Source organism: Mixophyes fleayi, chromosome 1 (assembly GCF_038048845.1).
Source record: "Mixophyes fleayi isolate aMixFle1 chromosome 1, aMixFle1.hap1, whole genome shotgun sequence".
NCBI lineage: Eukaryota > Metazoa > Chordata > Amphibia > Anura > Limnodynastidae > Mixophyes > Mixophyes fleayi.
This window is the reverse complement of record NC_134402.1, coordinates 172,880,527-172,895,878: the sequence shown is the minus strand read 5'-3', so window position 1 is coordinate 172,895,878 and position 15,352 is coordinate 172,880,527. Positions and strand designations below refer to the sequence as shown.

Genomic DNA, 15,352 nt, shown 5'->3' with positions numbered 1-15,352 from the left:
TTGGGGCGCACTAGACATCCCCCTCATCATCATCATCATTTATTTATATAGCGCCAGCAAATTTTGTAGTGCTTTACAATTGGGAACTAACATTAATAAAACAATACTGGGTAATACATACAGACAGAGAGGTAAGAGAACCCTGCTCGCAAGCTTACAATCTAAGGGACAATGGGAGTTTGAAAGACAAGGGCACGTGCTATATCATATTGCACAATGGACCAGCTAGAATCCAAAGGTAAAAGTATTGAGTGGGCTGTGTGATGAGTCACACAGCAATGTTGGTCCGAGGCTTGATGTCTTGTGTTAGCTGTGTAGAGTATATATATATAAAATCACTTTTTCTTTTTTTTACACACACATGCACACACACATATATAAAATCACTTTTTTTTTACACACACACACACACATATATATATATATATATATATATATATATATATATATATATATATATTTATATGTGTGTGTAAAAAAAGTTTAATATACATATATATATATATATATATATATATATATATAAAAAATAATATATATATAAAAATGTGTGTGTGTGGGAGGGAATATATATATATAATGTATACTGTGCGAGTAATGGGTGGATGTGATGAGAGTGAAATAGAGACGCAGATCTTGTGCAGAACGGAGATGTCGAGTTGGGAGATATTTTGAGATAAGTGAGGAGATGTATGTCGGTGCAATTTTTTTTGATGGCCTTGTATGTTAGTAGAAGAATTTTATAATGGATTTGTTGAAAAACAGGCAACCAATGTAGAGACTGACAGAGTGGCTCAGCAGAGGAAGAACGGTTTGCAAGGAAAATTAATCTATCTGCTGTGTGCAAAATAGATTGTAGGGGTTCAAGTCTGATTTTGGGAAGACCAGTAAAGAGGGAATTGCAATAGTAGATGTGGGAGATGACGAGTGCATGAATTAAGGTTTTTGCAGTGTCTTGTGTGAGATATGTCCGTATTCTGGAAATGTTCTTTAGCTATAATGTAACATGATTTAGATATAGAGTCGATGTGTGGAACAAAGGATATTTGTGAGTCAAGGATTACACCTAAGCAGCAAGCTTGTGGGGTGGGAATTATGGTCATGTTATCAGAAATAGAAATGTCAGGCAGGAAGTTTCTGTTTTTGGGTGGGAATATTATTAATTCAGTTTATGAAAGATTGAGTTTAGTTGGCGAGAAGACATCCAAGATGAAATGGCAAAAAGACAGTCAATAACGCGAGACAACACAGATGGTAAAAGATCAGGAGAGGATAGATAGATGTGTGTATCATCCGCATAGAGATGATACTGAAATCCAAAGGAGCTTATTAGTTTTCAAAGAGAAGTTATTATTCCTGCGGATGTGAGGTGGCTTGGAAGAGTTTGACATGGGATGGTGAAGAACTGGGGGTGAGCAAGTACCTAAGGTGATGATCTGATAGGGGGAAATGTGGGTTAAGGAAATGAGAAACTGAGCATAGTCTAGAGAAAACAAGATCAAGACAGTGGCCATCCTGATGAGTAGCGGCTTCAATCCACTGGGAGAGGTCAAGTGAGGAGGTTAGAGAGAGTAGTTTGGAAGCAGCATTGGAATGTGGATTAGCAATATGGATGTTGAAATTACCCATGAGGTTAAGAAATGAGGGAGCCATGCAGAGAAGTGTTCAAGAAATTGTTGGTGTGGTCCAGGGGGGTGATAGATGACAGCAACACTCAGAGAATGGGTTAAAAATCCTAACAGTATGTACTTCAAAAGATGTGAACGTAAGTGATTGGACATTTGCTAGAACTGTGAATGTGCACTGTGGGGAGAGAAGTAGTCCAAGCCCACCTCCTTGTCTGCATCCAGGTCTAGGTATGTGAGTGAAAGGGCTGCAGGTGAGGCAGTGTCTGATTTTGCTGCCATCTGCGGGTCCTCCCTGTCAGTGAGACACTGGTGAAATCACACTACAGTGACACATTGAAATCCTAGCATTGACAGCATCATAGCACCATGTAGTTAGCGCACAGAGGGCGCTCAATTTAATTTAAATCCCGAGGGCCACTTGGGTCAATGTGGTGGTGCCTCAAGAAAAATATGATGTCACACATTCAGTGTATTAATAAAGTGCCATTAAAATGTTGGCGCAATCTAGGTGTCTGCTTAAGTTCACCTACTGATAACGTTGGCTGCAAGAGTGTATGTGTGCGTGTGTGTGGTATTTTTCATACCACTATATCTACCTACGTACGTGTACGTGTACGTGTGTGTGTTAGATATATATATATATATATATATATATATATGTATATATGTATATATGTGTGTGTGTGTATATATATATATATATATATATATATATATATATATATATATATATATATATATATATATATGTGTATATATAATTAAATTACTGCATAGTTCTTCCTGTCTGTTGTAAACAACAAAATAGCCCTGTGCTAGAATGAACTAATAAAGACAAACCTACTCTCCAAACTACTCTTCAAGCACACGGCCTGTACCATTTTGTAAAGCGGGGGGATTGTGTACACAACCTATTAGTAGAACACTCAGTTAACATCATAGTCTATCAAACGTCCGGAAACGATCGGGATTAATGTTATTGCTTTAAACCTCACCTACTGAAGTGAATGTGTGGCTGTTTTTAGTCGCCGTGTGTTTTCCTGTATAGGATCCCCCCCCCTTCCCGAGTTGCAGGCACCCTCCCCTGTGGTGGCCATGTTCCTCCAGCGCTGGATGAGCAGCAGTCAGTGAGGCTGTGTGCAGCATCTGGCAGGGTCGCATGCTCTCTCAGCATTCTCCTACACTCACACCCCTAGGACAGCAGGATGGCAGTCGCAGTGGGCAGGCAGACTGTAAGTTAGCGCTCATGGTATTATTTGCATGAAATGTTTCTGTTTGGAGACTTTTGCAGCAATGTGGTGTAAGGTCTCATTGTATCAGACCTCGTGGACCTGAACAGGTCCATCTTCATGCTGAGAAAATGAGACTGAATTTGGCGATGCTACTCTGAAAGCTTCTAACCCCCAGCACTACAAAATTCCCCTCCATCAGGTCCCTCTTTACCTACCTTCCCTAATGCTTTCTGTGCTGGAAACCGCTAGGATCAGAGGATGATCAAATCATCTTTCCAAAAAAAAATAAAAAAGAGAAAAGCGTAGGAGGGGGTTATATAAGCAAAGTAACGGATCCATTCTAGCCAGCGCTGGGAGCAGCTGCCCAGAGTACACCTAGACAGGCAGGAGGACTAAGTGCTCCTGGACTTTTGTTTGCTGCTAAGATCCGTACAATAACATCCATGTATTTTTAGCCTTGCTCGTTTCTCCCTGCCATGAAAGACTGCCAGCAGCCAGCTTGATTTACACACTCTATGGCTTTTCCTGTGAAAATTGTGCGTGGGTTTTATGTATGTGGGTGAGGGAAAATGTGTTACGAGTTAATAGAGTTGCGCACAGGCGCTAAAGTGACGTATGGCTGAGCCCATGAGCTAGCAATCATTGTGCTTTTTGCTGTTCAATGTTTTGAATGAACTATCAAAATCTAATATTATTCTTGAAAGGGGTTAGAGATGAAGACATACGTTTATGCAGGCTAATCCTGACAAAGAAACCTGTTTTGGATAACAAAGCAACAAAGTTTTTGTGCAGTTTTGCAATGTTACTCGACATTTTAAATACACTATTGCAGAATAATAATGATTTAATAAAAATGAAATACAAATCATGCTGGTTTTATAGTAGTTTTCAGTGTGTGAGATATATATATATATATATATATATATATATATATATATATATATATATTTTAATTCATTTTTAAAGTTTAAAGTATTTATATGTAAGTGGGGTTTATAATGGGTTATATGCAATTAAATTGACAAGAAGAACTTGACTTCCAAATCACATAATTTGTGACCTGTTAAATATTTGTTCAACTATTCTGAGTTGACCTGACTTCATTGTGTATTGTAGGGGTTAATGATGTGATCAAATCCAGATTGTCTGCTCTACATTCTCTGGCTTCACAAAAGAAGCAGAGTACTTCATAATTTAAATATAAGGGCGTGGTTCTGTCTCCTATTCTCTGGTCCATTTCTTTACAAAGCTTTGGATTCTGCCTTGGGTTCCAGTAAGATAAGAAGCCAAGGCAACAAGGGGGCTCTTGTGTTTTTGGCATGTGTTAACCCACTTGCATGCTTCTAGTATTACAGGCAGAGGAGGTGTTAGAGGTTACAATATGAGATCTGAAGGCATCTCTTTGTTGGCTGCAATGGCCGGATGGAGAGGCCTCACCCCATCCCGCTCTCAGCTTCCCCCCTCATCCAGTCCTTGGACAAACAGTTATCATTTCCTCTCTGAATAAAGTCTGGCTATCTGCTGTGCGTGTATACCTTGTGTATAAAGCCAGCGTACTCTCCAGATGTTTTTGTGTTGTGATTTTATCAATGCATTACTTAATCTAAAATACTATTTATTAAAATGCCCCCGTCTACTGAATGTCTATTCAATCAAACAAGCATCTTCTGTCACTGTACTAGAGTGTGTAAAATCTCACAATCCTAAAAAAAAATAAACTATTTTCCTTGCTGAATCTTGTTATACATATTGTATGAGTCTTATACATATTGTTTCACCCATCTGGATTTTAATTGTACTGATGTGTGTTTTATTTCTCATGGTTGGGACAGTGTTACATGTAAGTCATCTGCTTTGTATAGTAGCTACAGGTAAAGTAGTTTACATAGCAAATTATCAGGGTAATCTGTGTTTCCTTGCTCTGAGACCAGTTTCCCACACTCTAATAATGCACAGCTGTTATTGGTACATTTCACTTTGAGAAATTACTTGTCAGCTTAATGTGGGAATGTAAAAAAAAAAAAAGCCATATTCTGATATCCTGTATAATTTGCTTCTATTGACTTTGATTTTACATTGTTGCTGCATAAAAACCAGGTTCAGCTTTAATATTCTCAATGTATGTGTAACTTTTAAACAAAGGTAAATGTGTGATCAATAATTGGTTTACCAGTCATGTGTTTAGGTTTTTCTAATGTGCACTTGTATGTGTGTTACAAGCATAAATGTAAAAAATGAAAGATGATGACATTATGGTAGTTTTTTTTTAATGTTTTGGCTACACCTTTTTTCCATGGTTGGTGAATGCTGTTTATAGCCTACCAACTACTGTGTACGGTGGCGTACATGCAGTAAGATGACAAAGCCAGATATTATTAAGAATTGTATATTTTTTTTGTAGTGGCAGGAAGAGGGACATAGGGCATGACTAGGATGTCACTACTGATGTCATGGGACACACCCGCAAACATTTATTTTTCCTTCCTTTTAAGGAATGGTAAATTTAAGCAGTTGGAATGTGTGCAGTGGTTTTATTGTTTTTTTGTATATTACTTCAGTGATTATCACATTGAGCGAATTACTAGAGCTGGGTTTATTAAACTGTGGATCAAAACAGTTAATTAGGTTTACACTATTCTGTTTTAGAGGGGCTGTATATTGCAGAACACCAAGCCTGCCTGTTTAGCTAGTGCTCATCCCCTTTAGCAAATTTTACTGGATCCCTTTCCTGAATCTCCCACTGTTTGCAAGTACGGTATTTGGCCAGAAGACAAATGTCCATACTGGAGTAACAGCGCCATCCTTGGAATTTACACTGCTTTGGACTTTGGGTGTGTAGTGAACAAGGCATCTGATTAAACGGAGGCAGCACCTGCCCAAACAGATGCCACATTCACTTACACATTCTTAATTAATATTTGAATTACCCACCCTGTCCTCTTCATAGATGTGAGTTGCCATAACCAGAGCTTATATTTTACATGACATCTTTCAGTCCTTCAGGGTGATGTTTAGCCCAGTCTTGCAAATTGCACTGGCTGGTGCCAACTATAAGAGGCTGGTATATTACATACAACAGCCACAATCTATAGTCTACAGTACCTTTTTTTTAAAAAAAAAATTTTTTTCTAAAATATGTAATTTCCTTTACATTTTAATATTCTCTTTAGCTTTTATTTTAACAAAAATGTTTTAACGTATGTGTATGCACATAGGTAGCCATGAGCAGTCCTCCATGGTCCCATCTCCCCACATAACCCCCACCACCCTTTCATTTAAATGGACATCTAATTAGAAATCAAAATACATTGACCTATACTTTGGAAGGGAAAAGTGCAGAAATAGGCGGGTACTTTTCTTGACTCACACGAACTCATACACACGGTAAGGTTTTTAATTTGGAAAGATGAAGAACCAATTGTGTTTAGATTGGCAGTCTAAATGTCTGTAGCAGGTATGGTCACAGAAAGTCTTACAAATGTTTATATAAATGTATTTAATTTTTTAAGACCTAGCAATACTTCTCACTTTTTGACAGTTAATCTTACTCCAAAAACTGGTATAGTTGCTAATCTCCCAATAATTAGTCAAATTAGATCATTAAGTTAATATATTCTGATAAGAACCTTTAGATGTTTGAATACAAATTAGTTCTGGGAATGAGTTTGCACATGAACACATGAATACATCTCAAGTGACCCACTTGTAGACCCCTCCTGTTCCCAAGTGACCCCCGCTTTGATCTTTTCTGTAAATGTTTATGCATGCTCCCCTCCACTGGCTCTTGGAAGCCTGTGACGTCTAGATCATGCATAATCTTTCCTATGCTACATAGTGTTTAGCTTGGTGCTTTGCCATGGTTGTAAGGATGCAACTGGTATTGTAAGGCTATAGCTTGAATTCTAAACTTTGTATCAGTGAGGATCTGTGGATTCACTTTGGTGTTCAGAATGTACAAGTTAGAATGGGTGCTCAACTCCGATCCTCAAGTACCTCCAACCAGTCATGTTTCCAGGAATTCTGTTTACAGAATCAGGGAGGGTAATTACTGACTCTGCAAAATAGATTAACTCACCTGTGCATAATTTAAGAAGTCCTGAAAACATGACCTATTGGTGGTACTTAAGGACTGGAGTTGAGCATATCTGGATTAGAAGCCAGCAGACTTATTTAGGAGCTAGCTGAAATGTGCTTCTTGTTAATTGATCCTTAAAGTATCCAAACCCAGGTTGATCCTGCCTCTCTGCTTCAAGCTTCATTTGGACCTTTCCTTGCAGTCTGACTGCATACATTTAAGCTAATACCAGTCATCTTCAATCTGCATTTAACAAAAATGTTCAATAATGATTTTAGTGATGGGAAAATTATTGGGCAACATGCTGACTTTGGGGTTACACACACCAATATCGCACATCAGAAACTGTGACTTGGTCCTTTTTATAAAATTTAGGTGGTTATTGAACTAGAATTGCTAATTTCTACTTGGCAACAAAAATAGTGAGATTTCATGGTAAGTGCATGCCCTGAACTTCTTTTTTTGTTCGTAATGCAGTTCTCTATGTAGCAAGCTATGACAGGTCAACAGTGAACTTCTAGATAGTATTCTTGGCTACATATAGATTCAAATCTGCAGAACATTCCTGAGAGATGACATCTCAGTGTAATCAAGATGTTGATAAATTCTACTACTTTATTTTGCATTTCATAGTTCTGTACCCTCAGCTGTACTTTATTGATGTATACATATTTAAACCAAGGGAATCCATTCACTAGGACCTCTGCAGACAACCATTTTCTCACCCCTGGCACAGTTCACTTGGTCTTGTCTTTGTGTAGCTACGTGGTGAGAATTACAACAATGAATGGGCTTGTAAAGGTTGTTAAGAAACTGCTGCGTGATCAGATTGAGTGGAGCTGCAGTGTCGGCCCAATGAACCCTTCTCCATCCAAGTAGAACAACAGCCAGCATCCCTGAGGTTCAGAAGGGGATTCCCTTCACCAGCTCATCTCATGATTCCGGAGATGATCAAATACAAACTGCTCACTGCAGGGCTGTCGATTGGACGTTAATTGATGGCTCCATCTTGTCCAATAAGCTTCCAACTAGTCCTTTTTACCGTTCCCTCTGGACTCAAACTATGTCTTGCTTATCTTAACTTCTCTATTCCATAATGCTTTTTATCTCTTCCCAAAGCTCTTCTGTCAGTCTTGAGTTGTAATAATTAGAGATGTTCAGGCTCGGTTCCCCGAGAACCGAACACACCCGAACTTAGCAGATCCGAGTACCGAGCCGACCTTGGAATTGAAAATGAGGCAAAACGTCATTGTTACATCGTTGGATCTTGTGAGCTTTGATCCTATAAGTACCGCCCTCCGCGGCGATCCAGCGCCATTTCGCAGAGGGACACAGAAGGGGTAGCACAGTTCTTGGCAGTCTCTAGAGCAGTTGGGCAGCGTCATAGCTAGAAAAGAAAGATGGGGTAGCAGTGTTCTTCAAAGTCTCCGGTGACATTCAGGAGAGCTCCATTGCTAATTGTTATTGCTGAAATAGAAATAATAAGTCTGGCAGGCTTGGTCTTCTAAATCTGCAGTCTTTTTTTGAAAGTGTATGAAAATAATATTGTGACCTGTGAGGTGGTCAAAATTGACTGCAAATGACTGGAAATTAGTGTTATTGAGGTTAATAATAATGTAGGGGGAACAAAAGCAAAAATGTGATTTTTAGCAAAAATTGGGATTTTAGAAAAAAATTGGGTACCCAAACACGCAAGGGTGGTTGTACCAAATTACGAAGATAATCCAGATCCAAATCCAGAACATGGGGGTCAGTGAACATCTCCAGTAATAATGCTTTTGCAATACAACAGGTTAGGAACATTGTTTACTGGCATTGGACATGTGTAAAAGCACTGGGGACAAGGTATGGAGTCATTGGGACGTGATTGGGTCCAGAAGTGTTCTTCCTCTGTGCAGGCTTGGCTTGGCATGTACATTTCCCTGTGCTAGTTTAATGCATCACAGACCATTTCTAAGGTTTAATGTTCCCTTTAATGTAGAGAGATGCACACAGCTGACTGGAAGCAGATGATCTTTGTGCAAATAGCAAGCCTGTAATTTGGATCTAAACAGGAAGCGTTTATTTAACCCTGGTGCTATCACATGTAGAATCGACATTGGAGCCTATCCCACAGTAAGAAGGCCACAGTCAGCACTTACTCCCAAAGCTTTCTTAGCTGTGGGCCTTAGCCATTGACTGGCATGTAAATGGCAATAAAGTGTCCTGGGAATCCAATCACTACTTGTACAAAATAGGTAAAGAGCACCAATAAAAATCACTATTTCATGCATTCTGATAGTGCCCCAGGGACAGGCAGGATATAAGTGATGTGATTGTCATAACCAAACATATGATTTTGCATGTTAATATATTCTTTACTAGGTAAAACTTGAGTTTAAGGACTTAATATAGAAAATTAAGAAATACTTACCTTGTATATGACATTTACAGGATCTCTGTACTCTGATCTCCTTTAATGTTCAACCTGTTTCAAGCTGGCCAAATGAGTGTCTGTGCTACTGCCCTAAATATTCATTTTGTAGTTTAACTCATGTTCTTTTATGCCACATCAAGCTTTTACAGATGCCCCTGCTATATGAATGTATACAATTTAAGCCAGAAAGAAACTCCAAAGACATTTATTTTAATTGTATTTTAATCAGCACAATTGTGCTTATTCCCAGTCTTAGCTATGATTTATTTCCACTTTTAATCAAGCTGGATGTAAACATGTTCTACAGAAATTCTAACTACAAGCATGTGTTCTCTTTAGCATCCTACGTTATTTAATTACATGTTTCCAGGAAGTCTGTTTATTAATGGTGAGATGCGCGATTATCAAAATACACTTCCCACGCATCTCATAATATTTAAGATTGCCAAAAAGGGACACTTAGTATATTTTTTAAGTCTAGATACAAATTCTCCTGATACAGCTATATACACTACTATACACAGGGACAAGTAATGAACCCATTTTTCTGAAGCCTTAAATTTGTACTCCCATGTCTCACAAATTGTTCTCACTATATAAATAACATCACATGCTTCATTTTTGCCAAATGTGGTTAAAGGGTCATATGTGTCTTTTCCCACTAATTGTTAATCCAGATACATCAGGAGTGTGGATTCTAGGGAAATAAACATTCTGTATTAAAACTCTACAACATAGTTGTGACCTGAATATCTGATTAAGTTTCCTTTTACATCTGTATGTCATCAAATTTTTAAAAAAAAGTGTTTGGAGAATGAAAATATGTTTCTGCTTTTTATGCTGCATTTTTTAGTTTTTATACATATGCATGTGAATTTTTTTTTTTAAAATATACGTAAATTTGTGTTTGTTTGCCACAATGTCCTGTCTGCATCCTAGACTCCTTCCCTTATTTTTTGAAAATGGCATTCCTTATTAGCAACTTCTGATACCGATAGTGGATAGTGCAATCATATAGATAGTGGATAGTATTAGGCTCTATTCCCATGACCGCAGTTATGTGAAATGTCCCTGCCTATGATATGTATGGGCACTGTCAGGGGATATATCTATAGAGCAGAGAAGGTGGAGGCGTCTAAGCAAAAATGTCAACGCGTGTTTTGCTCCTATAGCTTTCTCAAGGCAAAGTTTCTGTACAATGTTACTTAATAGAAAATGTTATTAAATTTTATGAATTCTTGCTTTGTCTTTTTAAGCACCTCTATTTAAATGTTTAAGAGTGTGATCATATCTAGATTAAGTTGTGTATCTAACATAAATTGCTTTGATAGCTGTAACAAGACAAATGGGGTTATTTTTGTTCTTTCGGGCTCATGCTGTTATTAATGGTTTACAGTTTGTTAAACATAGTGGTTACCATGTCAGCCACAGTCACATGATGCAGTGAGTCTGCAACATTCATAGCAGAAAGCACTGCTCTGCTTCCTTTCTATACCTTCACAGGACCACTGAGGAGCGTGTGTGTGTATGGGTATATATATATATGTGTGTGTGTGTGTGTGTATATGTATATGTATATGTGTATATATATATATATACATGTATATGTGTGTGTGTATATGTATGTATGTATGTGTATATATGTATATATATATGTGTGTGTGTATGTATATACGTATATATATATATATATATATATATATATATATATATATATATATATATATATATATATATATATATATATATATATATATATATATATTATGGATTGCACAGCTAAGTAGGCTTTATTTTAATCTATTTTTCTAGAAATAATGTACTACCATTCTCCTTTCTCTCTTTTATTAGAGCACATGATAGGGATCTGCTATTTTGCTAGCTTGACCAAGGTAAATGGTAAAGTATCAGCCAAAGATTTCTATGGAACAGTATTTTTTTTTTTTTATGTATATTTGTAGAATTCTGGCTTTCTTTACTTTACCATCAACTTTTGAAAAAAAACTTAATGAAATAAGGGAGAGCGACAAGAAAAGCTTTACAAACATGCTGGCTCAGGATTTATCTTCATGTGGATCAGTTGGCTGGTTGCATCTATTGTCTTCCTCCTTTTCCACATGACCATATTGAGTTTGCCTATTCCCAGACGGGTACAGCATTAAGGGGTTTAAATGAAAGCTTATGAGCAACTACATTGTTTGGGTTTTGCAGTTAAGAAACATGATTGTGTCTTACAACGTATTTCAAGCCTAGAAAAGTTTTACCTTCTGTTAAAATACACAAATATTGTGAAAGGGTTAAACACAGCTGTTTGGTTACCCAATCATCTGGCATTGGAGATGCCCAAATAGAAATACTTTGATTTCAAAATAGAAGCAAGTGCCTCCTATGAAATTTGGTAGGTATAGTATGTGCACTGTTCCCCTTTATGCGTCAATTTATCCCCCTTGCTCTGTTCTCAACTGTAGTGGTTTTCAAAGACATGTTTTCCTGTTTAGAAAAGTTCAGGGAAATGGGGAAGTGGCCTGTTGTGGGAATGCATCTGGATGCCCTTTCCTGACAAACACTGACATTTTACTGTGCAAATATACACATTATGCAGACTTGGACTACAAGCTAGGATTTTTTGTTTTGTTTTAATTTTCTTAGGCGTTAGTGGATGAAGTTGTCTCATTTCCAATTAGTTATGTGTTCCTTTGGATTACACAACAGACTGAGTATTTAGAAGATGTCAAGGTATATTGCAAAATGTGCTAACAAAAAACTCTATTTTTTTATTTTTTTTTAATTCAAGCTGAATACCAAAGTTTTAATGACAATTAATTACTATGTTATTATTTTTTTCATCATTGTACTTTATTTATACTTCGCCATCATGGAGCTAAATTTAACATAAATCAGTAAAATACATTGACGCATAAAAGGATCATGCTAATGAGCTTACAATCTAAAGGATATATACCGTCCTGCTTTCCTTCAGCATGCTTACATTGTTTATGCTCCTGATACAGGGGATACTGCAGAATGTGCACTCAATAGATTACCTGCTTATTTTAATACGAGTATCAAACATAGATCTAGATGTGACAAGTTACCTGGTTAGAAGTCTGGAACAATGAAGGCCAGGATTGAAATATTTGCTAGTGTGCCAAAAAGTCTAAAAGTTATGTGTTTCTTTCCATTTACACCAGCCACAACATAACCACTACCTGCCTAATATTGTATAGGTTCCCCTTGTACCATCAAAACCGCTCTGACCTGTAGTTGCATGGACTCCACAAACCCTCTGAAAGGTGTCCTGTGGTATCTGGCACAAAGACATTTGCAGCAGACCCTTTAAATCCTGTAAGTTGCGAGGTTGGATCTCCATGGCTCGGACTTACTTTTCCAGCACATCCCACAGATGCTCGATCAAATTGAGATCAGGGGAATTTGGAGGCTAAGTCCACACCTTGAACTTTTTGTCATGTTCCTCAAACCCTTCCTGAACAATTTTTTGCAGTATGACATGGTGCATTATCCTGCTACAAAAGGCCATAAGGGAATATCGTTGCTATAAAGGAGTGTACTTGTTCTGCAGTAATGTTGAGGTAGGTGGTGTGTGTCAAAGTAACATCCACATGAATGCCAGGTCCCAAGGTTACCCAGCAGAACATTGCTCAGAGCATCACACTGCATCCGACGACTTACCTTCTATTTATAGTGCATCCTGGTGCCATCTCTTTCCTAGGTAAACAACGCACGTGCACCCGGCAGTCCACATGATGTAAAACACAACGTGATTCATTGGACCAGGCCACTTACTTTTATTGCTCCATGGTCCAGTTCTGGTGCTCACATACCCACTGTAGACGTTATCTGTGGTGGACATGGCTCAGCATGGGCACTTTGACCGGACTGCGTCTACGCAACAAGCTGTGATACACTGTGTGTTCTGACACCTTTCTATCATAGCCAGCATTAACTTTTTCAACAATATATACTACAGTAGCTCTTCTGGGGGATTGGATCAGATGGGCTAGTATTTGCTCAACACGTGCATCAATGAGCCTTGGGTGCCCTGTTGGTTCACCAGTTGTCCTTCTTTGGACCACTTTTCGCAGGTGTTAACCACTGCGTACCGGGAACACCCAAAAAGACCTGCCGTTTTGGAGATGCTCTGACCCAGTCTTGCCATCACAATTTGGCCCTTGTCAAAGTTGCTCAGATCCTCACGCTTTTTTATTTATTTTTTGTTCTGCTTCCATCACGTCCACTTAAAGAACTGACTGTTCACTTGCTGCCTAATATATCCCACCCCACGACAGGTTCAATTCTGTCGAGATAATCAATGTTATTCACTTCATTTGGCAGTGGTTTTAATGTTGTGGTTGCTTGTTGTATATTGTTAATACAGATGCATTAGTGTATGGGTTCTGAGAAAATAAACAGTCTAAATATTCCAAGCTAAAGGCTTTAAATGACAAAAAGCCTCAAATGTAAGAGTGCAATTGTGTTAGTCACAATGTCTATTTAAGGTGACCTTTTGGGAAGTAAATAAATAACACATTTTTAAAGTGTACAGGGGAAATGTTTTATTTTACTGGCAACAAATGTGAATTTTCCAAAGTTTTCTATTCTCCTGTGGTTTTCTGTCCAAATATTTCTCTTGCATACATCTGAAACGGCCACCATTCAGCCTTTATTGCTCTAGCAGTTGGCAATCCTAGCAAGACATAATACATTTTCACTTAAAATAGTTTAGAGAAGCTCATATAGAAAATCATAGATCATGAATTAGGAGAAAAACCCGCATTTTTAAGCTGCTGTAGAAGGCACTTGATCATGTGTGTTTGTAACAATTGGCAGTTATTTGTTTTCTGGTTAATGGATTTCCAGATGTTTTTAAATGCAAACAATCTTAGAAGGTGTGTATGTGTGTATGTATATGTGTGTGTGTGTGTATATGTATATGTGTATATGTGTATATATATGCATTTTTAAGCTGCTATAGAAGGCACTTGATCATGTGTGTTTGTGACAATTGGCAGTTATTTGTTTTCTGGTTAATGGATTTCCAGATGTTTTTTAAATGCAAACAATCGTAGAAGGTGCGTGTATATAAAATTATTATTATATATATATATATATATAATTTATTTTTTTCCTTTGTAGTAATTGGTAGGACCCCCTTTTCTCCCAGAATAGCCTGATTTGGGGCTGGAAACATTCCTTAGAGATTCTGGTATATGTTGCCATGGTAGTATTACACAGTTGCTGCAGATTTGTTGTCTGAAAATCTCCCATTTCTCCACATCCCAAAGGTGCTCTATTGGATTGAGATTATGGGACTAGGGAGGCCATTGCAGTACACTTATCAGTCATATTCGTCGAACCAGCTTGAGTTGTACTTTGTGACATGGTGTGTGCACTGCACCCATAAAGGTATGCTTGTGGTCATCAAGCATTTGGGTTACTGTAACCTTCGTCTCGCCTTAAACCAGTCTGGCCATTCTCTTCTGACCTCTCATATCAACAAGATGATATTTGCTGTAAACTCGAGTGACATTTGTGTGTGAACATCCCAGGAGATCTGCAGTTTCTGAGATTCTCAAATCTCCTTGTCTAACACGAACAATTTTTTCCATGGACAAAGTTACTTCCCCATCATGGTGTTTGATCTGATCAACAACTGACCATGTCTGCATGCCTTTATGCATCGAGTTGCTGCCACACGATTGCCTGATTTAGATGTTTGCATTAACGAGCTCGTGTGCCACATAAAGTGGCCACTGAGTGTATATGAATGTGTATGCATTATCAAATAACTTTAATCACAATTTAGATATCCTCTACAGGTCTAAATGCGTCTACATTGACCTGTAGAGAATAGGTTTTCTAAAGGTCGATGAATTTTTAAAAAATGTAACATTTATAGCATAATATTGTTAGATACAGTCACTGACATTTAGAAAAGCCAGGTATTAAAATGAGTAAGTCTACTTAATTCAAATTTGACAAC

The 15,352-nt window shown here is 37.8% G+C and overlaps 1 protein-coding gene across 6 annotated transcripts in view; it reads left to right on the top strand.

Annotated features, from left to right (window-relative positions):
* Positions 1 to 2,713: 2,713 nt before the first annotated feature.
* Positions 2,714 to 15,352, top strand: part of SEPTIN11 (septin 11) — a 69,190-nt gene continuing 56,551 nt past the window's right edge. For all 6 annotated transcript variants that reach the window (XM_075204127.1, XM_075204112.1, XM_075204097.1 and 3 more), the window contains exon 1: positions 2,714 to 2,860. In XM_075204127.1, the coding sequence (XP_075060228.1) occupies positions 2,834 to 2,860 (27 nt within the window). In that variant the 5' untranslated portion in view covers positions 2,714 to 2,833. The remainder of the gene's footprint in view (positions 2,861 to 15,352) is intronic.